The sequence below is a fragment of the Epinephelus fuscoguttatus genome, linkage group LG18 (assembly GCF_011397635.1).
Source record: "Epinephelus fuscoguttatus linkage group LG18, E.fuscoguttatus.final_Chr_v1".
NCBI lineage: Eukaryota > Metazoa > Chordata > Actinopteri > Perciformes > Serranidae > Epinephelus > Epinephelus fuscoguttatus.
The window spans coordinates 36,084,878-36,112,252 of NC_064769.1; the positions used below are offsets into that span (position 1 = coordinate 36,084,878).

The following is a 27,375-nucleotide window of genomic DNA, read 5'->3' on the forward strand; positions in this document are numbered from 1 at the left end:
AAAATGGTTCCCAGCCTGGCTGCAGTGTCAGTAACACAGGGAAATAAATACAGACAAATATATAAGGCAATTACCCACCAATATAACAGACTATATTGTTGTTTTAAAACAATAGTGACACACTGTATGTAATTCTGTCTAGCTGTTGTTGTCATATTCAGATCATTTCTTCAGGCACTAACGGTCTGTTGTAGTGGTTAAGAAAAGTCAGCAAAAATTTTGGAGTTCCGCTTTATTGAGGCACCACCTCATCTCCAAACGTCAGTGCACAACACTTCCCTGGATTACATCATTGTCAAAGTTACAGAGGAATCAACCACAAAGTTGATATCATGCAAACTAATAATGACTCAGCTGATTAAGTTGGACTACAAAAAAAATTGCTGGAGAAAGGCACTGCAATGTATTATTATTATATTACTACTACGATGCAATGATGCTGTGTACATTGGTCCTGTTTTCTGTAACAAACATCCTGATGTTCCAAGATCTGTCACAATAACTGTGTCCACATTTAAAAGTCAACTTAATTCCTGATGATTACTGAATGTGTGTCTGCTCGATGAATGTGGATTCCTTAGGATGGGCAGGTTTACAACTACATTTTGCTGTAAATCAGAGTTGAGTTTACTTGAAATGAAACGGGCAATGAAAATAAATAAGATAAGAAAAGACTTTATTTATCTCTAGGGAAACTGCTGTGCAGCAGCTGCAAAACAGTTAGAGGAGTTGTAGATACAAAGTGAGCGTGCAGTATACAAGGACTACAATAACAGCAGAAAACCACATTTATAGCAAATGTAAAATACAATATAAAGCAAATATATACTAGATATAGAACTATATGTGACAGTAAGGTTTAAAATATAAAAACCAGCTAACCATGGGGTACAAAACAGTAAAAGTAGTTAACAGTAAGGTGCAAACCAGTATACAATGACACAAACAGGTTACCAGTATGAATGATGAATATAATATGGACGCTTATGGTTAATACAGAATTTGCTTTTCTTGTCATTTAAGCCAGCTCTTCTTATCGTTCATATTCTGTGTTTTTTTGTCACTAAAGTAAAAGGTAAATAGATATTTTTAGGAGGATGGATATATCCACCTGAAATGTATGAATAATGTTGTTGCTGTTTTATTTGGAATGATGATTGCAACGAAAGTATTTTTTACGAGTGTGGAAAATGGCCTCTGCTCCCACACATGATTTGTAGCTAAATTAAATGGCAAACGCATGACATCTGGAGATACTGAGATTCTATGAAGATAAAGGTGTTGCGTTTGATAAACTTTGGGACTCTGTAGTGAAATTCTTTCAGGGCAAGGGGTACTGTAATAATATTTTTTAGATGAAGCACCTTGCTGTGTATATTTCTCCTTTTCTGTATAAGTCATTTTTACCACAACTACTTTGTACCAGTCACCCTGAGTGTGGCCACTGTTATTTAAATGATGTGCTAGGCCTGTTTTTTCTATGCCCTCAAATAAGCAATAAACATATAGAATAAAAAATAATCACAAACACATGATAAACTCTTTGTTGGAGTTTAAAAAAAATACAATTGCTCATAATTTAAAGTCGCCTATATGAATATATTCATATTAATATAATGGGAATATTCCACAGAGGGTACCATTGTTTTGGCCTCTCGTTCAGCCTGGAGGTGGGCGGAGCCTGAGTCTCTCTCTCTTCCCCCGAGTCCCCTCCTCGGAAGTAGACTCATCTGTCTATATTCCGTTCTTTTATTTTTATATATTTTTTACAACGACCCCTTTTCCCCAACACGTAGCACCATGGACGCCAGGATGGACGACTAAACCGAAGAACGGGTCCCCGATTTCACCCCTAAATTTATCCTTGGACCGAGTGGGACCGGATGAAATCCAACTGTGGTTTTCTCCGCTTCGCAGGGGAGGTAAGGCTCGGGGCTCCGTCTACTTGCTGGACATGAGTCAGCCATTTAAATGTCCCTATTGTATTTTTCGAGCAGACTTTGTCACAAACGCACCCTAACTCATTTTACATGACACAATCTAATGTTACTGAGCAACATTTTTTAGCAGTTACATGTTAAACACGTATGAATTTGTGTTACCCGGCGGGTTAGCTAGCTAGTTGCTAGCGACGCCACAGGGACGCTAGGCAGCTAAGCTAGCTCCGTTCCAGGGAGTAGTCGTATTCAGGGCAATAATGGAAGTAAGCGCTCGGGAATGCACCTGCTCAGAGGGCCCGGTGGTTTCCAAATAAAGTGGGGCATTCCCGGGTTTATCAGGGTAGTTCCCGACAAAATAAGAAGCATCCTGGTTTCACTTTGTCGCTGTTTAGCCTGGGGCAAAGCTAGCGGTCTGTTATGTAACGTTATCTATATGCATACACAGTTGATTGTACGTTAACGATGCTACCATAGCTGTGTGATGTGGTCTCTTTGGGGTTTGCTGGAACATATTGTGGACTGTTACCTGCACAGGTAGAGCCCTCAGTGTCCTCACCGAACCCTGGTTAAAAAAACATGACCTTAAGTTTTCCTCTGAGTGTGTCCTCGGTTAGCTTTGCATGCTTGTTACATCATTAACAGCATGTGATAGCAGTATAAAAATGATTTGCCCAACACTGAATTCTGTTTATGTTTCTTTAGGGATTAGGGATATTGATAGGTTTCATAAATCCCAATATCACTGTATATATGAACCCAGTTTCTGGGACTATCTAGTGTCTGCCAAGCCACCACAGAGACACTGATGCATGCTTTTATTACCTGGAACATTAATTACTGTAATGCTCTACTTTCTGGTCTTCCTAAGAAAAACATTGCTCAGTTGCAGTTATTACAAAACCCAGCTGCAATTTCAAAGTCTCTGCATTGGCTTCCTGTGTGCTTCAGAATTGATTTTAAGATCCTTTTATTGGTAAAGCTCTTAATGGTCTCAGTCCCCCAGAACCCTCAGGTCTTCTTTTAGTAGTCTTTTTAATCATCACCAACGTCAGAACAAATAAACTGATTGATTGATAGTGAGAATTATTAATGTTTTAAACAGCGAGTCAGGAATGTCTGGTTTCATTTAGTCCAAATTAAACATCAGAGAACGTCATCACATTGGTGCTAAAATTACACCAAAATCCAATATTTCTGTAAAGCAGCCCTGCTTATGGGTTTGCAACACAATGACCCAATACACCTAGAGATATTAAAGGCATAGATACAGCACATAGTACAGTGTAAACAAAATCGATGACACCTCAGTTGACAAATTTATGTCGTCACACAGTACATTAGTCATATAACCCACTCCTACTTTGCTCTGTCTGCTCCTTCCTTGTGAATTACTGAGTCATTTAATCTACTCATGCCTTTAAAAAGTTTTAAAAACTCAAGTGTGAGAGGGATTGTTGCGCTGAGGCTGGCTGGGCACAATTTACACTACCATATGCAACTATGATGATGGGATGCAAATGGATGGGTCACAAGCCAAAAAAAGCTGGGAACCAAATTGCGGTTGATCATCACCTCATCTCACCTTCAGTAAATATTGTTTTAGAAATCATCTTACACTACGCCGTCATTCACATCGTAATCTGTTCTTAACCACTCGTGTTTCATCAGGCATTGTTTGAACTGTAAATTGAATCTAGGTGACATTGGAGTGACGTTCTGATGTGCTGTGTCACCGTGCAGGTAGCTGTATCCAGTGGGGAGGTAGGCTCAACCAGGGGAAAGAATGAAGTTCTTCGAACCCTGGGGACGCCAGAGGCTGTCTTTTCTTCTGGAAAAGGCCGCCTCTAGGGAAGCCAAGATGTGGAAGGTCTACGTGCCAAAGAAGCCCTCCTCACAGGTGAGGATTTACCGCAGGGTGCATCTGTTCATTAACTAATGCATAGATTCACTGATAAAAACATCTCAACATGAGCTCTTCTTACACAGATATTGCGCTGTAGAGCCTCTACTAAGTCCCTTCCTTATGCCGCCTTTGCATTTTTACACAGCACCAAATGACAGCGGCATCATGCTGCTACAGTGTGTGATTATAGACAGCATGCTGGCATCGGGGAATCAAAAGAGGCATGATGGGTGTGACATGTAACACAACAGCACCAGCCTCAAGTTTGACATATAACATACGTGTCGGCAGCACTTTATAAACAACAATAATGGCATAATGCGGCAATAACATCATTTGCTGTCCCTGTTATATGGCAGCTGGTCTCATCCTCTGCTCAGAGGGTAAGGAGCTCCTGGACCTCGTTGTTTTCCCAGTCGCAGACATTTTCAGCAGCTCTTCTTCCTCAAGTTAGCCACTAGCTGCTACCAGCTACTTTTTAAATTTCCTGTGGTGGGTCAAAATGACACACCCGTACCCATGTTCCCATCTTGCAGGCCATCCTGTTTATACAGACATTGTTTCAGCGCACTTGCTGCTCTCCTTCCCAGCTCAGAGGAGAGACACCTCAGTCCCCTGTTCTTTGATCGTACCTTTTATACAGAACAGCGAGGTGGCATCACAGCTCAATGTTCCTGCCCTGAACAGACAGTGTAAAAGGGGCTATTGCCAAAATTATGATGACAGAGCCACAGCTCGTGCCAGTGACTCTACCTTTGAATATGTACATCTACACTGTTTGACTCAGGCGGCAGTCTCACACATTTATTTTCAAGCTAACACTCCGTAACTGACTTTTTTGAGTCGTTTGGTGCATGTTTCTGTCCACAATGTGGAGTCACAGCCAGATGTTTCCAGCAGCTCAAATAGAGTCTGACACATCAAAAACAGCAGACTTAAAATTTTTATAGAAAATCAGAGATGACCTGGTAAAGATACAGCTGTTTTCTTGTGATCTTAAGCATTAATTAATTGTTAAAACATTCTGACACAAAATGTATTTATTAGAATTCACCAAACTGGCAGGTTTTCTTTTTTGTTCTAAGAAGACTTTTTTTTTTTAGACATGAAATGACATGTTAAGATGCAGCTTTAATTTGCAGTGTGTGGTCTGTGCCTAGCTCTGGTGTATCTGAGACACGACAGTAGATAACATGTTGTCATGACACAGCAATGAATCACAAATACAGTAAATCACTGAGCAAAGCCTTCCTGGTGCAGACACTTTGTTTTATCTCATCCGTCACCAGACTCAGCAGGCCTCACCCAGTTTCCACGTCTGAAGACATGTCCTTAAATTATGTCACAGATGTTTTGTTCCGTCACACCCTCAGCTGGTTTGCTTAGCTCGCAGGCACGCCCGCAAATGATGTCAGACACCTGTGAAATGACTTCAAGTGTTCATTTCTCAATCCACTAATTCAGATTAGTTTTGCCTTCTGTATTATTTTAAGATATCAGTTTATGTGAGGTAACTGTTTATATTTTTCATTATCATGCTCTCTTTTATAAACAGAGTTCAGCCTAGCTTAATGTCAGTTCAGTTCTGTTTAAATAAATTATATGTCTTGTATTATTCATTATTTTTCCCCAACTCCAAATTATCAAGCGTGTTATTAACTACATATTGAATTAGTAATTGTAACATTTAAATATAAATATTCTTGAAACCCTATAAGGAACCCATTTGCTGGTCACCAAGTTCTAGTTGAACTTCTTCCTGTCCTGTCTTATCGGATTCAGGTCATGACCCAGGTCAGGCCTCAGGGTGTAGCTGTGACATTTTGTTTCCGCAGTTACATATTTTACAGATTTCTTTTTGCCTGCTGGTGGAGGCGTTGTTCTCTGGTTTCATTGTTCCACCCTGTTCCTCCATGGTGAATATATAAGAAAAAGAGTCTGTTGTGAGCTGAATGTTAAACCTGGTGTCCAAATACACCCAGGAGGCACTGCAGTAGCAGTCACAGTAACACACTGTCACATAAATTGGATCACATAAGTGTTTTGTGGTCCATGTTTACATGCGTTATTGTAGTTACGCTATATGGCCATCTATCTAACTATCTATGCTTTAAAAGAGGGAGCCTCCTGCTGGAGGTGTTTCAGGCACGTCCCACTGGTAGGAGGCCCCAGGGCAGACCCAGAACACACTGGAGAGATTACATATCTCATCTGGCCTGGGAACGCTGTGGGGTCCCCCAGGAGGAGCGTGAACGCGTTGGGGAGAGGGATGTCTGGGGTGCTTTGTTTGGTCTGCTGCATACGTGACCCAGCCCCAGATTAGTGGATGAAAATGGATGGAGGATAACTTTAGTATTTTTCAGCCTGGCGCCTATCTTCTCATGTTTTTGTGTCTTAGTGACAAATGGAAACAACAAATGGTCCATTATTCATTGAGAGCGCTGCAGCTGTAATGACAGGCTGCAAAGTAATCCCTGTGGGCAATAATGCACCAGCAGTTTACATCCGCTAAAAGTGTTTGTTTTTGCCACTGACAAGCTCAGACTATGATATTAAGATTATCCCTGCAGAGATAGACCTTTAAAGAGCAAGACCTTTTTTGTTTAACCAGAAAAAGCCCCAAAATCGCTGTCAAAAGACGAACCAAGACAGGTGTTGTGGATTTGATTTGTTTCTGTCGACTCTGAATGAAGTGTATTTTACGATGATAAAATTACTGTTTATTAAGCGGAGTCTGGTGAGTTTGGTGAAAGTGATTTTAGGGCTGTTTCTGGTTAAACCAAAAGGATCTTACTCTTTAATAAAAGGGTCTATCTCTGTAGGGATCCTTTCCATAATGATGTCAGACACTTAAATAGCAATCTGAGCCTGTCAGTGACAAAAACAAACACTTTAAGTTGATGTAAAGTAACAATATGTAATTGCTCATTCTGTTTTGTGGCTGCTGGCTGCAGCACTCTCACTCAATACTGGACCAACTTTTTGAATCCTTTAGTCTCTTGAACAAAACAAAACAATGTGGGAAATAGGATCTCTTAAATAGGTTCTTAAAATCTACTGAAGAAAACCTTTACACCAGTCATGCCCAAAGTCCGGCCTGGGGGCCAGTTGTGGTGCTTCAGACTGGTTTTAAATGCCCCTCTGCTTGTCTTTGAAAATAAACTTTATAATTAACAGAATATATTAACATGTATCACTTTGCATTTTATTTCGTTCACTTTGTGATGTCAAAACAGTCAGTTTGTAGACATGGACCAGAAAGAACTATGCCGGCGGAATTAATGTGTTTTCATAGATAGATCTTAAACAAGCAAACAAACATTTGCATAACACCAGATATTTTCTGCTCTGTAGCAGACATGGCCACAGGAAAGAAACGTTAAGTCAAGAATGGGGGCCGCTGCTTTCAGGAGTGGTGGACAGTTGAAGACTTTATCACTTAAAGATGAAACAGTTGTGTTTGTGTTGTGTGGGTGTTTAGACACCCCTGCTTTAAACGTTCATTAGTTAATTTGTCTGCCTTTCAGATGATCTTAAGATGAATCAAAATTGTTGTACATTTTTCCACCGTTTTCTTTTTTAACTGTAATGTTTGTGTCATTTTTGTTGTGGAAAAACTCTAAAAATGATATATTACTGTTGAAAACACTGATTGAAAACGTAGTTGGATGCATTTCTAACAAATACATGTTTTCCCCACTCGTCTTAACAATCGTGTTTTTGTTGATGATGGTAGTTTGTGCCTTAATTAGCTTCCTCTACTCCACTATGTGCTATATATTTTGTTCCCTCAGACACCATTGCAGCTACCTGGACTATGTTTCCAAACTCACAGCTGATCTAAAGGTGTAGCTATTCAAATTAAATGGAATTAGCAGAGGGGTAATCTCTGATCGTTAATCCAGATCTGCTGCTGCTGAGTCACAGCAGCACATTCGTGTCACTGCCAGTGTGATCCGTTAAATGCAACACAATCGACCTCCTGTTGTGGATCTGTTGTTGGATCCCAGAGTGCAGCCGGGGTAACTCAGCAGGGGAACCTCTGTTCTCCATCCAAGCACTATGTTTTGTTCTTTTCAAATGTTAATCAATTAACCAGGTCTGGATATGTAAAATAATGACAAAAGACAAAATGTTTTCTCAGCATGACCTTAAAGTAAATAAAGTTAGCACTAAGGGCTAATCTCTAGTAATATAACGTCCTCATATCCTAACATGCTCTTAAGGAACGAATTAGGAATAACTTCACTAAAAACCAAGACCTGCTGATACTGAGATATACAAATGAAACTTTATTTGAAGAGTAACAAACACCTCTTTGTTTAGACCTTGAGCCTGTCTGTTTGTGGTTTTATTTTGACAATGAAGAGGCCAGTAAAAGGCAGTAAATGACGGCACTGAGGCAGATATGACGCTTATCAGTGCCTCTGGCTGATATAAAAGGCATGTAAATCAGTATAAGAGGTCAAGGAGGCATTTAAGGTTGGTCTCCTTGGAGACATACCAACAGCAGCTGATCAGTTTGAGATTTAGAAAGCTCAGATGGCGTCCAGATATATTGTCGATGAGTTATGACTGTACATGTATGTCTGCACAGTCTACACTCGTTAGTTAGTGAACCACAAGTCCAAGAAATGTTTTTGATTTGTGGAAGAATGTGACTTTAGATGGTACCTGTAGATGCCTTTGCATACTGTTTGAATTTGTTACTGGACTTCTTCACTAGTTACAGACTGTTAGGGTTGGGCCGGAGTAAAAGATTTAACAGCGGTCTCATATTAAGACAAACACTGGACCAGTATACTGAATTTTGACTCAGATTACTTTGCATTTTATTTCATTCACTCTAACAATGACAGAACAGTCGTACAGTTGAGAAAGAGAGAGGAAGAGCTGTCAATTGACCATGACCTGATTGCGAGTTGGATTACGCGGTGTGGGAGGCTGCCTGACGAACCTGGTAAACCCAAACATGTTGTGATGGTAGTCGAGGAAATTCTGGCCGAGGCTCCTGTCCACAAGATCTCCGCAAGAGGTAGAGAATGTAGAATCCGATTTGGCCGTGCTCAAAGCCTCCGTTGTGGAGCCAGCTGCCCCAATTTGTGGCCAGAAGGTTGTTGATGCCTGTCATGGCAGCAACCAAATGACCTGCCAGTACCTGCAGTGACGGAGGCCGGTGCCAGCAGCTGAGTTTCAGCACTGATGCCATACTCTCTATGACACCTTACTTTTGAGAAGTAAGCATATTATTCTACAAAACACCTTTTCATTTGTCAAACAAAGGCAAAGATTGGGAATCTGGCCAGACATTCATCCAGGATTTTTCCATTCTTAGTGTTAGTATCTCTGGATTAGGGGCACTGAGAGAGTCATAAAGCCCTTCAGCCAGTGACAAGGCACCAGGGAGGGATAACCTCTTCCTTGAAATGTGAAAGGAACTGAGTGTTATAAGACAAACTTCAGACACACCTCTTCAGCGTTGTGTGGAGTTCAGGGATAATGAATGGGGACTGGCAAAAAAAGAGAAATGTACTTGTACAGCACCGTAAAAGAACTACAAGTCCCCTCTGGCATATGAGTGATTCACGATCCCCCAGTATGACCTGAAGCAGCGGCTCAGGAAAAAGGATGTCGGGATTAGTTTCCCTGCCTGCTGCTGCTGTGACCTGGGAAAGCAGTAGAAAATGGACGCGTGCCACTTTGACAGATTTTGTCTTTTTCATCCGGCAGTGGAAACGGGCTGGAAGTAGGCCAGCTGTTTTTAAGTTTGGACAGCTAAGAGCTGAGAGGCTGAACTGTGTCAAGTTGCAGATTAGACGGCTCACAGGATCGGTTGCCTTCTGACCTTTGACCCATGCTGCTTGTCCAGTGCTGCACATTCCACTCACTGAGCCAGTGATTTAACCTCTGAGACAAATCACGAATACGATTGATTTGAATGTTGATGTCTAAACTGTTGGCATCTTCTTCAGGAAATATCAAATAGTGCAGCATTTCTTTGACTTTTTAAAATTACTACTAAATTACAAGGATAACTTTTTGGATTATGTAATTTGTGTATGTAAAATTTCAGTCTTAGTTTAACATGATCTTGCAGCTAGGTCAGAAAATTGACACCATCATGAGCTGTCAATATTCGTCATAACAGCAGTTTTATGAATTCTGACGTATTCAGTGATTGTTCGGAGGTCTTTGGTTTTGTGAATCTCTTATTGGTTGATGAAAAAAGCACCAGGTAAGTTGATGTTAATAGCGGCGTTGGGTGAAACCAACTATCCTCTATCTTAAACCACTTGCACCAAGGGATACAAGAAAATATCGCTACACTTGAGCATCCTGATATAATGTTTTGTGACTTCTTTTATGCATATGGTGGTGTGTTCTTTGTGGTATGGCGTCTTTCCAAAAATTAGATTTGAAAAACCCTGCAGTTCATGAATTTGCTTACAATATATCGCAGATTATTGAATAGTACCCCCTTATCATTATACATATCATATCTCCAGATTCTTGCTAATACACAGCCCTGCTTTCACCTACAAATGAACATGTATTCATGCCATGGGTGACCTGTTCATACTAGGCTGCTGTGATGAAAACTGTTAACAGTAGTGTGTGTGGATTATTTAGAAGCAGGGACATTGTTTACGGAAAGACATCCCGCTGCTGAGTTTGTCAAATGACAAATTGTTTAGTGCCTGAAGCATGTCAGATGAAATTCTCTCTCACCTTAGTTGTCTTGGAGTGATGGCACAAGTCTTCTGTACGGAAACCCCAGTACCTCTGCAAGTAGAACCGGAACTATTCGTGACAACTGCAAAAATTAATTGATCAGTTGATGGACAGAAGATTAAGCGAGGAATATTTTGATTATTGATTATTAAATTGAATATTTTTGCTTTTGCACTATTGGTAAGGAAATTGTGACGAGCGTTCTTTAGTTTTCTGATGTGTTAGGGACTAAATAATTAATCTGGTAATCAAGACGACTAAAGGCAGATTAATAAATGGCCCTTTTTACACAGTTCCTTCTTCATGCTGCCTTTGCATTTTCACACAAAACCATTGCAGAATCAAAAAAGGCCTGACGTTCAACACAACAGCATCAGCCTCTAGTGAGACATATAGCATATGCGTCGACAGTGCTCTCTAAACAACAATGGCATTAATGTGTCAACAACAGTCACTTATCGTCCCTGTTATATGGCAGCTGATCTGGTCCTCTGCCCGGAGCATAAAGAACTCTTGGACCTCAATTTTCAGACATTTTCAGATGCTATTCCTGTTCTTTGAGTTAGCTGCTAACTGCTGCCACCAGCTACTTTTTTAATCTCCCACAGTGGGTTGCACATATAAAATGTCGTCAAAACGTCACACCTGTGCCCATGATCCCATTCTGCCAGCTTTCCTGTTTATACAGATGTTGTTTCAGCGCTGTTACTACCTCTGTTCTCAGATCAGAGGTGAGACAGCTCTGTCCCCCTTTTCTGTGATCGTACCTTTTATACAGAAAGGTGAGTTGGCATAACGTTGTAATGATCCTGTTTTGAACAGGCAGTGTAGAGATGAAGCCCTGCTATCTGCATGGCCAGATACCAACAAGGGCAAACTGCAAAACATTTTTTTGTGATATGGGTGAACTGACCTTCACCACGTCAACTCATGTAGTCAGTGTAGGTAGGTTTTGATCAGATGCTTCTTGGGTTTTAACTGATGACAGAATTTTTAGTCAGAGAGCCTTGAATGCAGTTAAAATTATATTTTCCAACCTTTTAGTTTACATATGGATTTATTATTATTATTATGAAGGCGAACGTGTAATTATCATAATATTGATTGTGGTTGCATCGCCCAGGCCTGGTGCAGACGAGTGCTATAGCCTCATATAACGTTTCTTTATTTGCTCTCCTTATCAAAGGTTTATGTAACAGCTGACACGGTAACACTGTACAGTCTGTTCAAGTGTCTCTAGAATTGAGGAGACTACAGTTCATGACCTAGAAACTGCTGCAGTATCCATTGTAGGTTATTTTACCACAGCAATTGAACCGCAGTTATTTTGCAGCAGTGTATATCTGTTATAGTAACATGTTTTCAAAGTGTCACAACAAAGCTGATTGTGTCTGCAACCTGTTAAACCCAGGTCAGATAACACATGTCGACCCCTTCAGACCAATGTCAGAGGTCCCTGTTTCAGCTCATGTTGAGCAGGACTGAACTATTCGGGAAAAATATGTGATTGCGATTATTTTTACTGACACTGTAATTGCCATATGAGTCAGGATATTAGCGGGAAGAATATGTAATTAAAATTAAAAAAAATTAAATAATTAAAATAATAGAAATTGTCATGGTTTTTTCCCCCAAAGATCTGTCACAGCGGGAAAAAAATGTGTGTAGAATATGATTTTTAGGCCACCATACTAAATGTAGAAAGGTACTTTGACACATATTTTGCCTTTTAATAAACATTGCACCTTCTGCAATTTGGATATTACAGTGTCTATATTGCTATTTCAATAAAATTCTGAATAATTGTTCAGCCCTAATGCTCAGTATACATAACAAAAACTTGAACATGCAGGGCTTGGTAACTATTTGGAGAATTGGCAACCAAATCTTGGCCTTTGTTGGCAACCATTTTGTAACATACACAAAATAGGGACAACAAAACATGCACCCCAAAATCAATAATTTTTAAAGTATTTGATGCATTAGTGACATTTAAATATTACTTTTATAATACTTTTGTATCACATTTTCATCATTACATTAGCCGACATATAACTGCATAGTATCCTAATTACTCGAAATATAGGGCGACTAAAAACAGCAACCATATTTTCAGTTTCAGCCTGACTGCTAGCCTGGCAACACTTTAAAAGTTAGTGTTGAGCCCTGACAAGTTAAACCCTCGTCATACAGTTTGATATTTCCATCAGATAGAAACACGTGAAAAGGAAATTCCAGATTAATTATTTTAGTTGTCAGTTGGTTAACAAATGGAATTCCTGAAATGTCTTTGGGTCAGGTTTTGTTTAGTTGTTGAGCTGGTTCATTAAGGTACTGTTTGCTCTTAAAGAGGAGGTATGTCAGTCACAAAGGCCTTCCAAAGTCTAGGTGAGTCAGCTGGATCAGTAAGTCCTACCTAACCCTGTTTGGCCCTTCAGCAGAAACCAGGACAGGTTTTGCCCTGAATAGCATCACTCTGTTACAGAGAGACGCTTGTCATTTTCTGAGCAAAAATTAAATTTTGATGTTTCATGGACTGAACAGTTTATTGAATAAGCAAACTTCTGTCTTGACAAACTTGAGAACACAAAACATTTTGTTTTGACTCTGCCTCTTTATTCCGTGTCCTCAACATAACGATAACTACTGTGTGATCTCGCCACATCAAAGCCGTCATAACAAATCCATCAAAGGCTCAAATGGAGGATGAATAATTACAATGACATATTTTATTGTCCTCAGGATCACAACACTGATAAAAACAAATGTACCAGTGGCAAACATGTCCATCCACTGATGTTGTTAACCTTGTTGTTCGTTGTTTGTTGTAGGATACAGACATCTCCCCGGCCCAGCGGGATGAGGCCGTGCGCTGGTTGACGGAGCTCCACGGCAGGCTGCAGCTGTACCCAGAGACCCTGGTGTTAGCTGTTAGCATCCTGGACCGCTTCCTCACTCCCATCAAGGTAAAGAGATACCACCAGTTCTACTTTAGTACTGATGTTGGTGTGAGTAACGACCAAGTGGAGCTGGTGGAGCTTTTATTGGTTATTTTACAGTGCTTTTTAAACATAGATTTTACTTTGGAGGGCATAATAACGGCTACAATCCACGGTCAATTAACTATCAGACAATCTTTATTGGCTCTGCTCCTGCTGTGTGTGTTTGTTCTGCTACCTTGACCAAGTTGGGAGCGCCCTGAAAGTGTTGTGTCGAAGTCTGTTTCCCTCTTTTTTAAATGATGCTACCTTTTGGGCTACCCTCCATTGTTGGTTGTGATTTAGGTATACACGGGTACACTTCCCATCAAACCATCCACTGGTAATCTGCAGCAACAGTTTTGGCTTCAAGGCAAACATATCTGGCAAGAAAACACACTGATAGTCTACTGTCAATGATATAAAAGATCTGTTTTCTGATAAATGATAAAATATGCATCCAATGCTTGCCAGTTCTTTTGATATCACTGCTTCCTCTGCCTGCTGTTCTCCTGGAGTTTCGATTCCTACGTTTGATTTTAAAAGAGCATAATGGTATAGTAGAAATATTTGATGAATTGAAATAGTGTGTTAAAAGTCACATTTTTGTTTGTCACATGCAGTAGATCATTTCTATGCCTGCAGATAATCATGGACCTCTCCATCAGCTAACACCACAAGTATATTTCAGACCTGTGGGAAACACTCTGTTATAGTATAAAAAATATGAACCCCATCTTTATTTTTAACTCCAGAATATAATCATGTTAAAGTTTGTATTATTACCAATACTGTCACCACTAATTTTTCGCAATTATATAAACAGTGATAGAGGATATCATCCATGTCGCCCACCCACATGATGCATCGGTGCCGACCAGATTAGTAGAAACACTGTTTTGTTGTGATATTGTGAATTGATGCCTAAAACAGGTGGCAGCTAAAGGCTCGTAAAGCTTCACATCTTAAGAGAAACAAAAGGAAAACAGAATCCCTCAGACTGGAACTTAGTTTGTAGGTGGATCGGTGCAATGTTCTTCATAGCTTTGTTTTTGATCCCCAAAGCTGCACAGCTGTGATGACATGGCTTCTGTTACAGCTGACAGACTGCGTTTACACAGGAACAGGAAGTGTCAGTTCTGAATGTCCTGTCAGGTCGGACACTAAGCCAGAGACAGGAAGTTACTGTTTTTAACTGAGGAAGAAAATGTTCCAGCATTATCAGGAGTCAGACTCGATAAGAAACACTGTTTAATCTTCTGCGTGTGTGTGTGCGTGTGTGTTAATATCTCATTTTATTTTTGTGAGGTCAACTGCCTGATCTACAGATATTGCTCTGCTACTGTTGAAGCAGAGAGCAGACTGCTGCCTCATGGTTTCCACCCTGAGTCAAATACCAAAATGCTGATTCATGTTTAAATAGTTGCTGTGTCGGCACTGTTGATAACCAGCGGTGTTGAAGTGGATATTGATCGGTGCTGCTTTGATACAAATACAAACTGCTTTGCTACAAACAAAGGTGGAGGCATTAAAAAGAATCACTTTTATGACTTTAATTGAGTCATCTTGCATGATTTTGAAATACTTTTCTGGAGCCAGCAGGTTTTTGGTTGTACAGAAGTTTGTGAATCACTTTTCCTTCTCTAACTAACTAACTTGTAGCATTTAACTTGATGCAACCTCAGCTCAGTTTTAGCAGCGTCTGGATGTAGTGACTTGTCCACATCAGTATGAGTTCAGGTCTCCTCGGCTTGTTTCCTTCAGGACTTTACAGCATGCACTGCATCCTGCTGCAGGCCTCACAATGGCTTAAGCTGGAATTGACTGTTAGCTAATCCTCGCATCCCTCACACATATGAAGTTTACTAGGACGGCAGTAGCATATTCACCTCTCAAAAGTCACGCTAGTATTTGAAACAATGAGTTTGATTGAGAGAGACAAAGGCGGGCTTCTCATATCTAACTGTTGAAATGACAGATGTGGCAGGCAGACTTTATGCTAGCTGCAGGAATCAAAGGAATACTTCACCTGCCAGTTGACCATTTGTATATTTATTACTTCCCCAATATTACATTGAATTTGTGAGGAAAACTTTGCTTTTCTTGCAAGCCTCCAAGGTGAACAAAGAATCCAAAAACAGACAAAATGCTTGATGAATGAAGTCATAGGTGTCGACGTTTCACAACAGCAAAACTATATCCAAGTCTCATTTATCCAGTCTTATGCTCAGTTTCTCCCAAAGAGACAGAGCTTTCTGAGAGGGAACTGAACTGAAAGTAAAACTTAACTATCATCTGTTCAAAGTCAAACTCCTTTAACAAAACAGTAATTTTACCTCACACACAGAACACAGAAGCTGCTGGTCTACCACTGCCGTGTTTGGTTAGTCTGTTTGTGTTAGTGTGAGACTGTGGTGTTTTTAAAGGTTGGTTCTGATTTGGGAAAGTCTTTTAATGTTCCCCCTCTGACTTGTTTCAAAGTGAGAATCATCTCAAATGGGTCTTAAATACAAGGGATGTCAACAGGCCTTTTTCACAGCAGACATTTTTACGAATAGGTAAAGCACAGGTATGGCTGATAACATTTAAGTTCAGTGCAGTGTCCTGTTAAGTCATGTCACTCAGTGAATATGCAAAATGAAAGTGTCTTTTAACAGACCTGTCAGCTGATGTTTGGCTGACTCCAGCACACTGGTGTAAAACTGGCTGTAAACATTTTATTGATTTACTGATTGATGGGTTTGTTTGTGTTCAGGCCCGTCCAAAGTACCTGCGCTGCATCGCCATCGCCTGCTTCTTCCTGGCTGCAAAGACCTGTGAGGAGGATGAGGTGAACACACACACAACACGATGCTCATATAGACCCATACACATAATCAGGCAGTAGATACTGGGGTGCATCATAAGACTTTCCAGACTTAAAGGAACTTTGTGAGTGTTAGAATGCACTGAGGTTCGGATATGTGGAGTTCATGACGTCGGGACTGTCGAGGTAACTGTGCGTGTGTGTCTGTGTTTGTGTCTCAGCGTGTGCCCTCCCTGAAAGAGCTGGCTGCCTCCAGCAGCTGTGGCTGTTCTCCGTCAGAGATCCTGAGGATGGAGAGGATCATCCTGGACAAACTGAACTGGGATCTACACACCGCCACAGCACTGGACTTCCTGCACATCGTACGTCTGTCACACACCCACACACTGTGTCTGACACATTCTGACGGCCTTCAGAGATAGAAGCCTTAATTATCATATACTCACTGAACATGTCCCCTATTCAGTGAATTACTGTTCATTGGTAATCAATCTGATCATTCCAGTTCAGTGGCCTATTGGTGTTTCAGTCAGGTAGTGACACATGGTGGCAAAAAGATGGTACTGCCTGCCCTACCACAGATGATCCTGCTGATAAATGTTTTTCTTCACCTCCTGCAGTTTATGTTACGTTAATAAGTTTCACTCAACATTGTTTCACCATTTTCAGTTCAGTTATTAGCGGAGTTTCTCTCCATGAGATGTTGTTCCAATAAACTAATCCAAACCAGGTTCAGTAGTGAAATCTGCTACTCTTTTAACAGATTCTGATTTTATTTTTCATTCCTGCAACCCTTTTTGCCATCTGGCCTGGAGCCATTAACATGAGTAACAAATCAAGTAACAAAATCAAGTGAATATTGCCTTTCTAGTCTTCAGACCACTCAAAGCGCTTTTACGCTATATGTGACATTCATGCACTCACTCACAGATACGCTGGTATCCTAGGCTACCGCCTGCTCTTGTATCTTGTCCAAGGATGTTTTGACATGTGGATTGCTAGACGACCTGCTCTACTCTCTGAGCCACAGCTGCCCCGTGATTTCACTCGGCGTTGATTTTAAAATTTGCATAAATAATGGAACAAAGCCTTTTATTACTTTTTAATTGACACACGGCTTTGTTGAATACTGGATCCTGTCTACTCTCAGAGAGCTCCTGACTTTGCCTAAAAATTTTTAATAAAGATCCTAGCTTATGAGTGATTTAGGAAAGTTCTCAGAGCTCTGAGCAAGGAAGGGACAGAAACTTTTATCTTAGTGAGGAGCTGTGGTTGATCTTGTTGCTACGTATGATGTAGCAAGGGGCCATTTAGTGGACGTTTTGGTAAGGAACCAGAACTAGGGCGAGGGAGACAGGATCTGGAATTCGATGGATGCGCCTTTCCATCAAAATAAAAGCACCAAGCTAATAAACATGCAGTGCAACTTTTTAATTTAAAGAATATAATTTACAAGAAAAGCCCAAGCCATTAAGTTAACTTTTTTCTTTTATTGTAAATCGATGGTGCGCCAGAATTTAAAGTTTTACTTTGGTGAATTTGGTGAATTCCGGATCTGCTCTCTAGACCGGAACCAGAATCCAGACAAAATTCAGAGTGAATGGAAACCAGGCTCTTCCCCGTACGTGAAGAGCCTGGTGACGCAAGGCTACGTATGATGCTTTGTTTTAACAGATGTGATTGGTTGTCACAGACACACCCTTTTGTGAGCCTTCAAGTTGTGAGGACACCCAGTGGAGATGAGATGAACTGCTGACTGTGAAAGTGTTGTCATTGTTCATGTGATCACTCTGCTGATGGAAGGTTGAGACAGACTCAAGTCATCACTGCTGCACTAATCCATTTCTACAGTTTTCCAGATATCTTAGTGTTGTGATTTTTTTTTTCCTGGCGTCAAAGTACGCATCCCTAATGACAACAACCACACATATTCTCCCTGCAGGATCTTATCTGTAGCGTTTTATTAACTCACTGTCATCCAGTGTTTGGAGAATATTTCTCTGACCTCTTTGTTTCCACCATTTTCTCCTCTGATTAAGAAACTCTTAAACTCTCAAAAGTCCTCCTTTTATCTTTACAAGGACCTAGTCTTAACTTTAAGGGGAAACTCTTCTAAGAATTTTCTTAGAATTTCATCACTAGGAGCAACTCTTAGAGCTAGGAAGCTTTGTGAATACGGCCCCAGATATTCTGGAGCTTCTCATAAAGGAGTATCCGAACCCCTAGAGGTACTTTGGAGTACTGCACGATGTTCGTAACGTTTAGGAATATATACATCAGTCGTGCATCATACATAATTCCTAAAAAAAGATAAGTATATTACTAAATTTTAAGTACAAGATGCAGTTCAGTGGAACTACAATGCCGTCTTAATGTTATTTCATGTTCACAAAAATAGGTTTTCCATGAGTTAAGAGATAGATTCGAAACATTTCAGACACTGATGGTGCCTTCTGTTCTACCATAAATGTTTTGCACCGGTCAAGGGGTACTTACTGAGAAAATATTTCATATATCGTACACTGTTGATGTTGACTGCGTTACACCTGTCAGGTTTTACTTCACAATATTGACCCGCGGTCTGTACATCATCTCTTACATGTACTTGATTTACAAACATTCCTCATCAGCCAGCAAGACTTGTAATGCCGATTTTTCTCCTCCTCCTCTCCCACAGTTTCACGCGATGGTGTTGTCGTGTCGTTCTGGGTTTTTGGACTCCATGATGGGACTGAACCGCTCTCAGCACCTCACCCTGCTCACACGGCGACTCTACCACTGTCTGGCCGACCACACGCTCATACAGGTTCACACACATACTCTCACTTGACTTTGCACCACAGATGTCTGCTTCTCTGGAGTTATGTAACACTGGTAAATACAACATGGAGGCAAGTTGCCCTCTGAGGCTCAGGTATTTGTGCATCTGGACTTGCCACCTGCCTGACTGCTGAACAAGTTTGTCCCTCATGTGTTCCTGTAGCTCAGAGGATCCATGCTGGCCTTGGCCCTCATCACCCTGGAGCTGGAGACCTGCTGTCCTGACTGGCTGGCTCTTACCATCGACCTGCTAAGGAAGGCACAGGTACCAATCTGACGCTCTGTCATTATTAGGGTCAACTTGGGGTCATCAGAAGCTGTAAATGCTCAGTGTGGAAACAAGAAGTGTTGATGGAGAAGCAGTCAGAAGTGAAAAAGAGGAAACTCCTGACAAGTTTAATTTCGTTCCTCAAAGTGGATTTACGTCTGTCACCTGTAGACACTTAAAAAAAAAAAACAGAAGAACAGTGACATCACCAACCAAACACTGGGCCAGAGTGTTTCTGTCAACCGAATCAGAGGTTTTGTGGAAGCTGTTGTCATTCAAAACACACATTAAACACACATTAAACATTTAACAAAGGTAACTTTACAAAGTTCAGCTCCATTACAGCTCACAAGGTTCACTGATAAAACAGCTGTCTTATACTAAACACGTTTTCCAAACAAATACAACATGCTAACGTTGTTAGCACAAGCCTATGGCATTTTACATTGTATAAATTAGCCTAGCAGCTAGCAGAGATTTCCTCTGCTCATATGAAGCCAGGATAAATCACACACAAGACTTGAAATGCTATTTTTGTGGAGGCTTTATTGTCTTCACAATTTATTGTTTCTTATCTGTGAAATTAAAGTAAATCAAAGCTTTGTTTCCACTGAGGGAAATGGTGTCAGCTCACAGAGACAGACAGGAGGTCTGCGTCACTGTGACGTGTAATTACATCTCTGGGGAGGTGCACATCAGGCTACAGCGTATGGTACAGCGTAGGATCTATGTGTTAAAATGCTTTGAGTGGAAGACTAGAAAGCAGCATACAAGTGCAAGTCTATTTAACCACTTATATGAAAGACTCTGGGAAAGAGAAAGACAATCTGAAGAAAACAACTGGCAAGGTAAAGCCAGCAGAGGGCGCTCAACATGTCGTTTTACAGCAGTAGAAGAGAGTGTAAGAATTTAGAGAAGTTGTAGCAGAGGAATTGATGTGACTGTTTTCATAGCAGAGAGTAAAAGCAAACAGACACCTCTTTTTAATGACTCCCCCCCTCGACCAGAAGTCTGATTCAAACTTTCTTTGGCTGCTGCTTCCTGATTTTGCTTCCTGCTCTAGAGGATATAATTATGTCTTTCTTATTTTCTGTCTCCCTCTCCTTCCCTCCATGTTCGTCTCCTTCATCCTCCTCTCCTCCTCTCCCACTCTCCAGTTCGACAGCTCTGAGTTGATTCGGAGTCGAGAGCTGGTGGCTCGTAGTCTGTCCACACCGAGAGCTTCCCTGCCTCCAAACACTGTCTACATCTACCAACCCCTGCAGAGCCACACCACCCTGCAGCCTCCTGCCCAGGACTCCACCGTCCCCAGCTGCACACTGGGTACGTGTCACTCGATTCAGTGTCTGTTGCATGGTGGGTAATGTAGGCACCAGGTTTTGACAGGGAAGAAGAATGTGTGGAACAAAAAACATATTTAAGTATTTCTGCAACTTTATTCATTCCAGGGATCGTCACCTCCACCGCTGAGTCTTCCAGGGACCACGCCCTCGTCACCGCCGCCCCTTCACAGACACCTGCTGGTGGGGAGGAGGAGGGGAGCCAGCTGCCCTGGAACTCCTCCTGCTCCTCCGCCACCGACAGCAGCATCCCAGCTCTACTCTCTCCACCTAAACACCTCCGCCAACTAAACCACCTGCAGAAGGTCACACTGCGCTGCAAGGCGTCCGCCAAGCGCAAGGTAACACTGCAAAAAATAACTCCATGTAGAGACTTGACAGTTTTAAAGCAGGGGAAGGCGATTTTCTGGAGCAGGGAAACAAGTCAGGACTCTGCAGCTCTCCCCTCTGTCCTAAGCCCCTCCCACCAAACAAGCATGGTCATATGCTCACGCTTCATATAATAAACCCTACGAGTGTTTCTGTACAAATGCTTCACACAGTGACCTGTACGAGTGCTTCATACAGCAACCTGTACGAGTGCTTTTGTACAGTTGCCTCATACAGTAAACCATACGAGTGCTTCTGTACGAGTGCTTCACACAGTAAAATCTACGAGTGCTTCATACAGTAAACTGAACGAGTGCTTCATTCAGCAAACTGTACGAGTGCTTCAGACAGTAACTTGTACAAGTGCTTCATTCAGTAAACTGTACGAGTGCTTCTGTACGAGTACTTCATACAGTAACCTGTACAAGTGCGTCTGTACGAGTGCTTCAGACAGTAAACCTGTACGACTGCTTCATTCAGTAAACTGTACGAGTGCATCTGTACGAGTGTTTCAGACAGTAACCTGTACAAGTACTTCATACAGTAACCTGTACGAGTGCTTCATACAGTAACCTGTACAACTGATTCTATATAAGAGCTTGATACAGTTAAATGTACAAATTTTTGTGTGCGAGTGCTTTATACAGTAACCTGTACGAGTGCCCAATACAACCCCTCTCATATAATCCGAACTATCCCTTTAAGCAAGAAGACTAAACTAAACGACTAAAAGATGTTTAGTCTTTAGTCTTGACACACTTTTTTCTGTTTCCTGTCACTGTATTGACCAAACAACTAACTGATCAGACATGAAAGTAACCAGGAGGGTGACTGATAATGAAAACAGTAACTGCAGCCTCAGACCTCACTAACAGTATAACTCTGTCTGTGTTCAGGTGGAGGAGATGGAGGTGGATGATTTCTACGATGGCATCAAACGCCTTTACAATGAAGACGTCACCGCATCTACCGCCATTGTCCAGGAGGGGGCAACACCTTCGACGGGGGCAATAACAACAGATGGAGGGGGAGGAGGTCTGGGTGTCTGCAGTGTCCTGTTGTCCCGACAGGAAGGCAGCACCTCTCCCTGCCCGCCTCTGCAGCCAGTCAGTGCCTCCTAGAGACCAAACAGAAACCTGAAAACCAGAACCACCTCAACTCTGACGTCATCTTTACACTTCCAAATCAACGTGACTTGTAGGCAGTTGTTTAGGCAACAGTGACGGGCAACTCCCTCAGCAATAGGCAACAACCAGAAAGAGAAATATTTAATCCAGTGTTCCCATTTGCACAACACAGCAATCTAAAGGCAGCTCCTCAGGAAATGTTGCCCATCACAGTTGCCTGAGAAAATTGTCCTCAGCGTCACTCCTTCTAAAGTAACGTACATTAAGAGAAGGACAACACTGATCTCACAATATAAACAGTGGAGCGATACAGATGATTTCAGGAGTTAAGGTGGTTTTGGTTTCAGTCCCAACGACCCCAGCGTGACCTCGAGCTGTTCAGCTGTCCTGAGGTCAGCTCCCATCATCCCCTGCAACAGGACAACAGAGCCCAAAAAAAATTAAACATTCAAAAAATAAAAAACGTGCTGCTGCTACTATCTTATTAATGATATTTGTTGAACACAGATATTACAAAAGGTTTAAAAAAAAATTATAAATAGAAAAGTTACCTTCAAAAAAACCTTGAATTGACTCCTCCCCTCCCTCGCCTCGTCTCTCCTCTCTGTCCTGCTGTGGAAGAATCTCGAAACTGTTTGTCAATTTATATTTGTTGTTTCACATCTTAAACTCTTCTTTCATTTCATATATTTATGTTTTATTCTATCTCCTTCCCTTTCCTTCCTAGGTCTGCATGTTGTCATCTCTATACTGTCTTTAGAGTCTAAATCAAATGTATGACTGTTTCTGTGTAGACGATTATCTGTATTACTCACCCAGATAGAAAAAAGTTTTTTTTTGTGAGTGCAATTTGATTGTTAATAAGATGCTAATATAAATATCCCTCCTATGAATCCCTCTGTTTTTCCCTCCCTTCTCAGCTTGTTGTGACGGCTTGACTGAAAGAACCGGTTGTTTTATTCACCCACAAACTAAACGAGTCTCTTTGAAGCTGCTTGATTATTTCCTTAGAATGTACACGTTCTCCTCTTAAGCCGTAAAAATTCTTGGTCATGAGAACTTGTTGCTGTGATTACAGCGCCAACATCTAGGCTTTACAAACTTTGTTGTCCTCGTACATAGAACAGGACCCTCGTACAGAACAACAGCCGGAGGGAATCAAAGTTCTAGTTTCTATATTCACATGTAATAAAACAACCTTAAGTTATTTAAAGCATTTTTAATATTAAGCTAAGAGACAGAAATGTGGTTTTTGAGTTGATGTCTGGGCTTCAGAAGAAGAAAAATGTGACAATCCTCTCTCTGATGTTTAAAAAAAATCTGCTAAGACAACATGCTGTTTTTATCTCTTGAAGTTCTGTTTAACATATTTTTACTCCTGCAAAAAGCTCTGTTGTTCCTGCTGTGGGAGCTGCTGGAGGCTGTTCCAGGCCCCTGAACGCACTGAGGCACCAATAAATGAAGAGATACCAGGATAACCATTGAGCTCTGTGTCTTCATTTAATCAATTAATTTGTGTTTTACATTTTGGTTGTATAGATAAATTAACAGAACATAATTTTGGTTATTAGATGAACCAAACCTAACAAATGACAGAGTATAGTATGTTGTCTCAAATCATGAAAAAAAAAAATAGTACTATATAGCATGTCGTCCAAAATCATGACAAAAAGTCATAGTATAGTATGTCGTCCAAAATCATGAAAAAAAAAGTCATAGTATAGCATGTCGTCCAAAATCATGAAAAAAAAGTCATAGTATAGCATGTCGTCCAAAATCATGAAAAAAAAGTCACAGTATAGTATGTCGTCCAAAATCATGAAAAAAAAGTCACAGTATAGTATGTTGTCCAAAATCATGAAAAAAAAGTCATAGTATAGCATGTCGTCCAAAATCAACAAAAAAAGTCATAGTATAGTATGTCGTCCAAAATCAACAAAAAAAGTCATAGTATAGTATGTCGTCCAACATCATGAAAAAAAGTCATAGTATAGTATGTCGTCCAAAATCAACAAAAAAGTCATAGTATAGTATGTCGTCCAAAATCAACAAAAAAAGTCATAGTATAGTATGTCGTCCAAAATCAACAAAAAAAGTCATAGTATAGTATGTGGTCCAAAATCATGAAAAAAAGTCATAGTATAGTATGTGGTCCAAAATCAAAAAAAAGTCATAGTATAGTATGTCGCCCAACATCATGAAAAAAGTCCATAGTCTAGTATGTCGTCCAAAATCAACAAAAAAAGTCATAGTATAGCATGTGGTCCAAAATCAACAAAAAAAGTCATAGTATAGTATGTCGTCCAAAATCATGAAAAAAAGTCATAGTATAGCATGTCGTCCAAAATCAACAAAAAAAGTCATAGTATAGTATGTCGTCCAACATCAACAAAAAAAGTCATAGTATAGCATGTCGTCCAAAATCATGAAAAAAAAGTCATAGTATAGCATGTCGTCCAAAATCATGGAAAAAAGCCATAGTATAGCATGTCGTCCAAAATCAACAAAAAAAGTCATAGTATAGCATGTCGTCCAAAATCAACAAAAAAAGTCATAGTATAGTATGTCGTCCAAAATCATGAAAAAAAGTCATAGTATAGCATGTCGTCCAAAATCATGAAAAAAAGTCATAGTATAGCATGTCGTCCAAAATCAACAAAAAAAGTCATAGTATAGTATGTCGTCCAACATCATGAAAAAAAGTCATAGTATAGCATGTCGTCCAAAATCATGAAAAAAAAGTCATAGTATAGCATGTCGTCCAAAATCAACAAAAAAAGTCATAGTATAGCATGTCGTCCAACATCAACAAAAAAAGTCATAGTATAGCATGTCGTCCAAAATCATGAAAAAAAAGTCATAGTATAGCATGTCGTCCAAAATCATGAAAAAAAAGTCACAGTATAGTATGTCGTCCAAAATCATGAAAAAAAAGTCACAGTATAGTATGTCGTCCAAAATCATGAAAAAAAAGTCATAGTATAGCATGTCGTCCAAAATCAACAAAAAAAGTCATAGTATAGTATGTCGTCCAAAATCAACAAAAAAAGTCATAGTATAGCATGTCGTCCAAAATCAACAAAAAAAGTCATAGTATAGTATGTCGTCCAACATCATGAAAAAAAGTCATAGTATAGTATGTCGTCCAAAATCAACAAAAAAGTCATAGTATAGTATGTCGTCCAAAATCAACAAAAAAAGTCATAGTATAGTATGTCGTCCAACATCATGAAAAAAAGTCATAGTATAGTATGTCGTCCAAAATCAACAAAAAAGTCATAGTATAGTATGTCGTCCAAAATCAACAAAAAAAGTCATAGTATAGTATGTCGTCCAACATCATGAAAAAAAGTCATAGTATAGTATGTTGTCCAAAATCAACAAAAAAAGTCATAGTATAGCATGTCGTCCAACATCAACAAAAAAAGTCATAGTATAGTATGTCGTCCAACATCAACAAAAAAAGTCATAGTATAGCATGTCGTCCAAAATCATGAAAAAAAAGTCATAGTATAGCATGTCGTCCAAAATCATGAAAAAAAGCCATAGTATAGTATGTCGTCCAACATCAACAAAAAAAGTCATAGTATAGCATGTCGTCCAAAATCAACAAAAAAAGTCATAGTATAGCATGTCGTCCAACATCATGAAAAAAAGTCATAGTATAGTATGTCGTCCAAAATCAACAAAAAAAGTCATAGTATAGCATGTCGTCCAAAATCAACAAAAAAAGTCATAGTATAGCATGTGGTCCAAAATCAACAAAAAAAGTCATAGTATAGTATGTCGTCCAAAATCATGAAAAAAAGTCATAGTATAGCATGTCGTCAAAACAATCACAAAAAAGTCATAGTATAGCATGTCGTCCAAAATCATGAAAAAAAGTCATAGTATAGCATGTCGTCCAAAATCATGAAAAAAAGTCATAGTATAGCATGTCGTCCAAAATCAACAAAAAAAGTCATAGTATAGCATGTCGTCCAACATCAACAAAAAAAGTCATAGTATAGTATGTCGTCCAAAATCATGAAAAAAAAGTCATAGTATAGTATGTCGTCCAAAATCAACAAAAAAAGTCATAGTATAGTATGTCGTCCAAAATCAACAAAAAAAGTCATAGTATAGCATGTCGTCCAAAATCAACAAAAAAAGTCATAGTATAGTATGTCGTCCAAAATCATGAAAAAAGTCATAGTATAGCATGTCGTCCAAAATCAACAAAAAAGTCATAGTATAGCATGTCATCAAAAAACATTTAAAAAAAATCATAGTATAGCATGTCGTCCAAAATCATGAAAAAAGTCATAGTATAGCATGTCGGTCCAAAATCAACAAAAAGTCATAGTATAGCATGTCGCCCAAAACCATGAAAAAAAAGTCATAGTATAGTATGTCGTCCAAAATCATGAAAAAAAGTCATAGTATAGCATGTCGTCCAAAATCAACAAAAAAAGTCATAGTATAGTATGTCGTCCAAAATCATGAAAAAAAAGTCATAGTATAGCATGTCGTCCAAAATCATGAAAAAAAGTCATAGTATAGCATGTCGTCCAAAATCAACAAAAAAAGTCATAGTATAGCATGTCGTCCAAAATCAACAAAAAAAGTCATAGTATAGTATGTCGTCCAAAATCATGAAAAAAAGTCATAGTATAGCATGTCGTCCAACATCAACAAAAAAAGTCATAGTATAGTATGTCGTCCAACATCAACAAAAAAAGTCATAGTATAGTATGTCGTCCAACATCAACAAAAAAAGTCATAGTATAGCATGTCGTCCAAAATCATGAAAAAAAGTCATAGTATAGTATGTCGTCCAAAATCATGAAAAAAAGTCATAGTATAGCATGTCGTCCAACATCAACAAAAAAAGTCATAGTATAGTATGTCGTCCAAAATCATGAAAAAAAGTCATAGTATAGTATGTCGTCCAAAATCAACAAAAAAAGTCATAGTATAGTATGTCGTCCAAAATCATGAAAAAAAGTCATAGTATAGTATGTCGTCCAAAATCATGAAAAAAAGTCATAGTATAGTATGTCGTCCAAAATCATGAAAAAAAGTCATAGTATAGTATGTCGTCCAAAATCAT

The 27,375-nt window shown here is 39.8% G+C and overlaps 1 protein-coding gene across 2 annotated transcripts; it reads left to right on the top strand.

Annotated features, from left to right (window-relative positions):
- Positions 1 to 1,680: 1,680 nt before the first annotated feature.
- Positions 1,681 to 23,761, top strand: ccni (cyclin I). 2 transcript variants are annotated; one of them, XM_049560075.1, is made up of 10 exons: positions 1,681 to 1,922; positions 3,681 to 3,837; positions 13,407 to 13,541; positions 16,309 to 16,383; positions 16,581 to 16,721; positions 19,037 to 19,165; positions 19,343 to 19,444; positions 20,605 to 20,803; positions 20,896 to 21,128; positions 22,053 to 23,761. In XM_049560075.1, the coding sequence occupies exons 2-10, from the start codon at positions 3,724 to 3,726 to the stop codon at positions 22,275 to 22,277; spliced, it is 1,353 nt and encodes a 450-aa protein (XP_049416032.1). In that variant the 5' UTR covers positions 1,681 to 1,922; positions 3,681 to 3,723; the 3' UTR covers positions 22,278 to 23,761. The 2 variants fall into 2 exon arrangements, with proteins under 2 accessions (XP_049416032.1, XP_049416033.1); XM_049560076.1 differs by having other exon boundaries at positions 1,682 to 1,922; positions 20,605 to 20,770.
- Positions 23,762 to 27,375: the final 3,614 nt, after the last annotated feature.

What these genes read in the sequence shown, in the direction of transcription:
- ccni (XM_049560075.1), top strand. Translation starts at nt 3,724, where the DNA reads ATGAAGTTCTTCGAACCCTGGGGACGCCAGAGGCTGTCTTTTCTTCTG. An exon ending in ACCTGCTAAGGAAGGCACAG is followed by an intron (nt 19,445 to 20,604) that starts GTACCAATCTGA and finishes CCCACTCTCCAG; the next exon opens with TTCGACAGCTCTGAGTTGAT. An exon ending in AGGCGTCCGCCAAGCGCAAG is followed by an intron (nt 21,129 to 22,052) that starts GTAACACTGCAA and finishes GTCTGTGTTCAG; the next exon opens with GTGGAGGAGATGGAGGTGGA.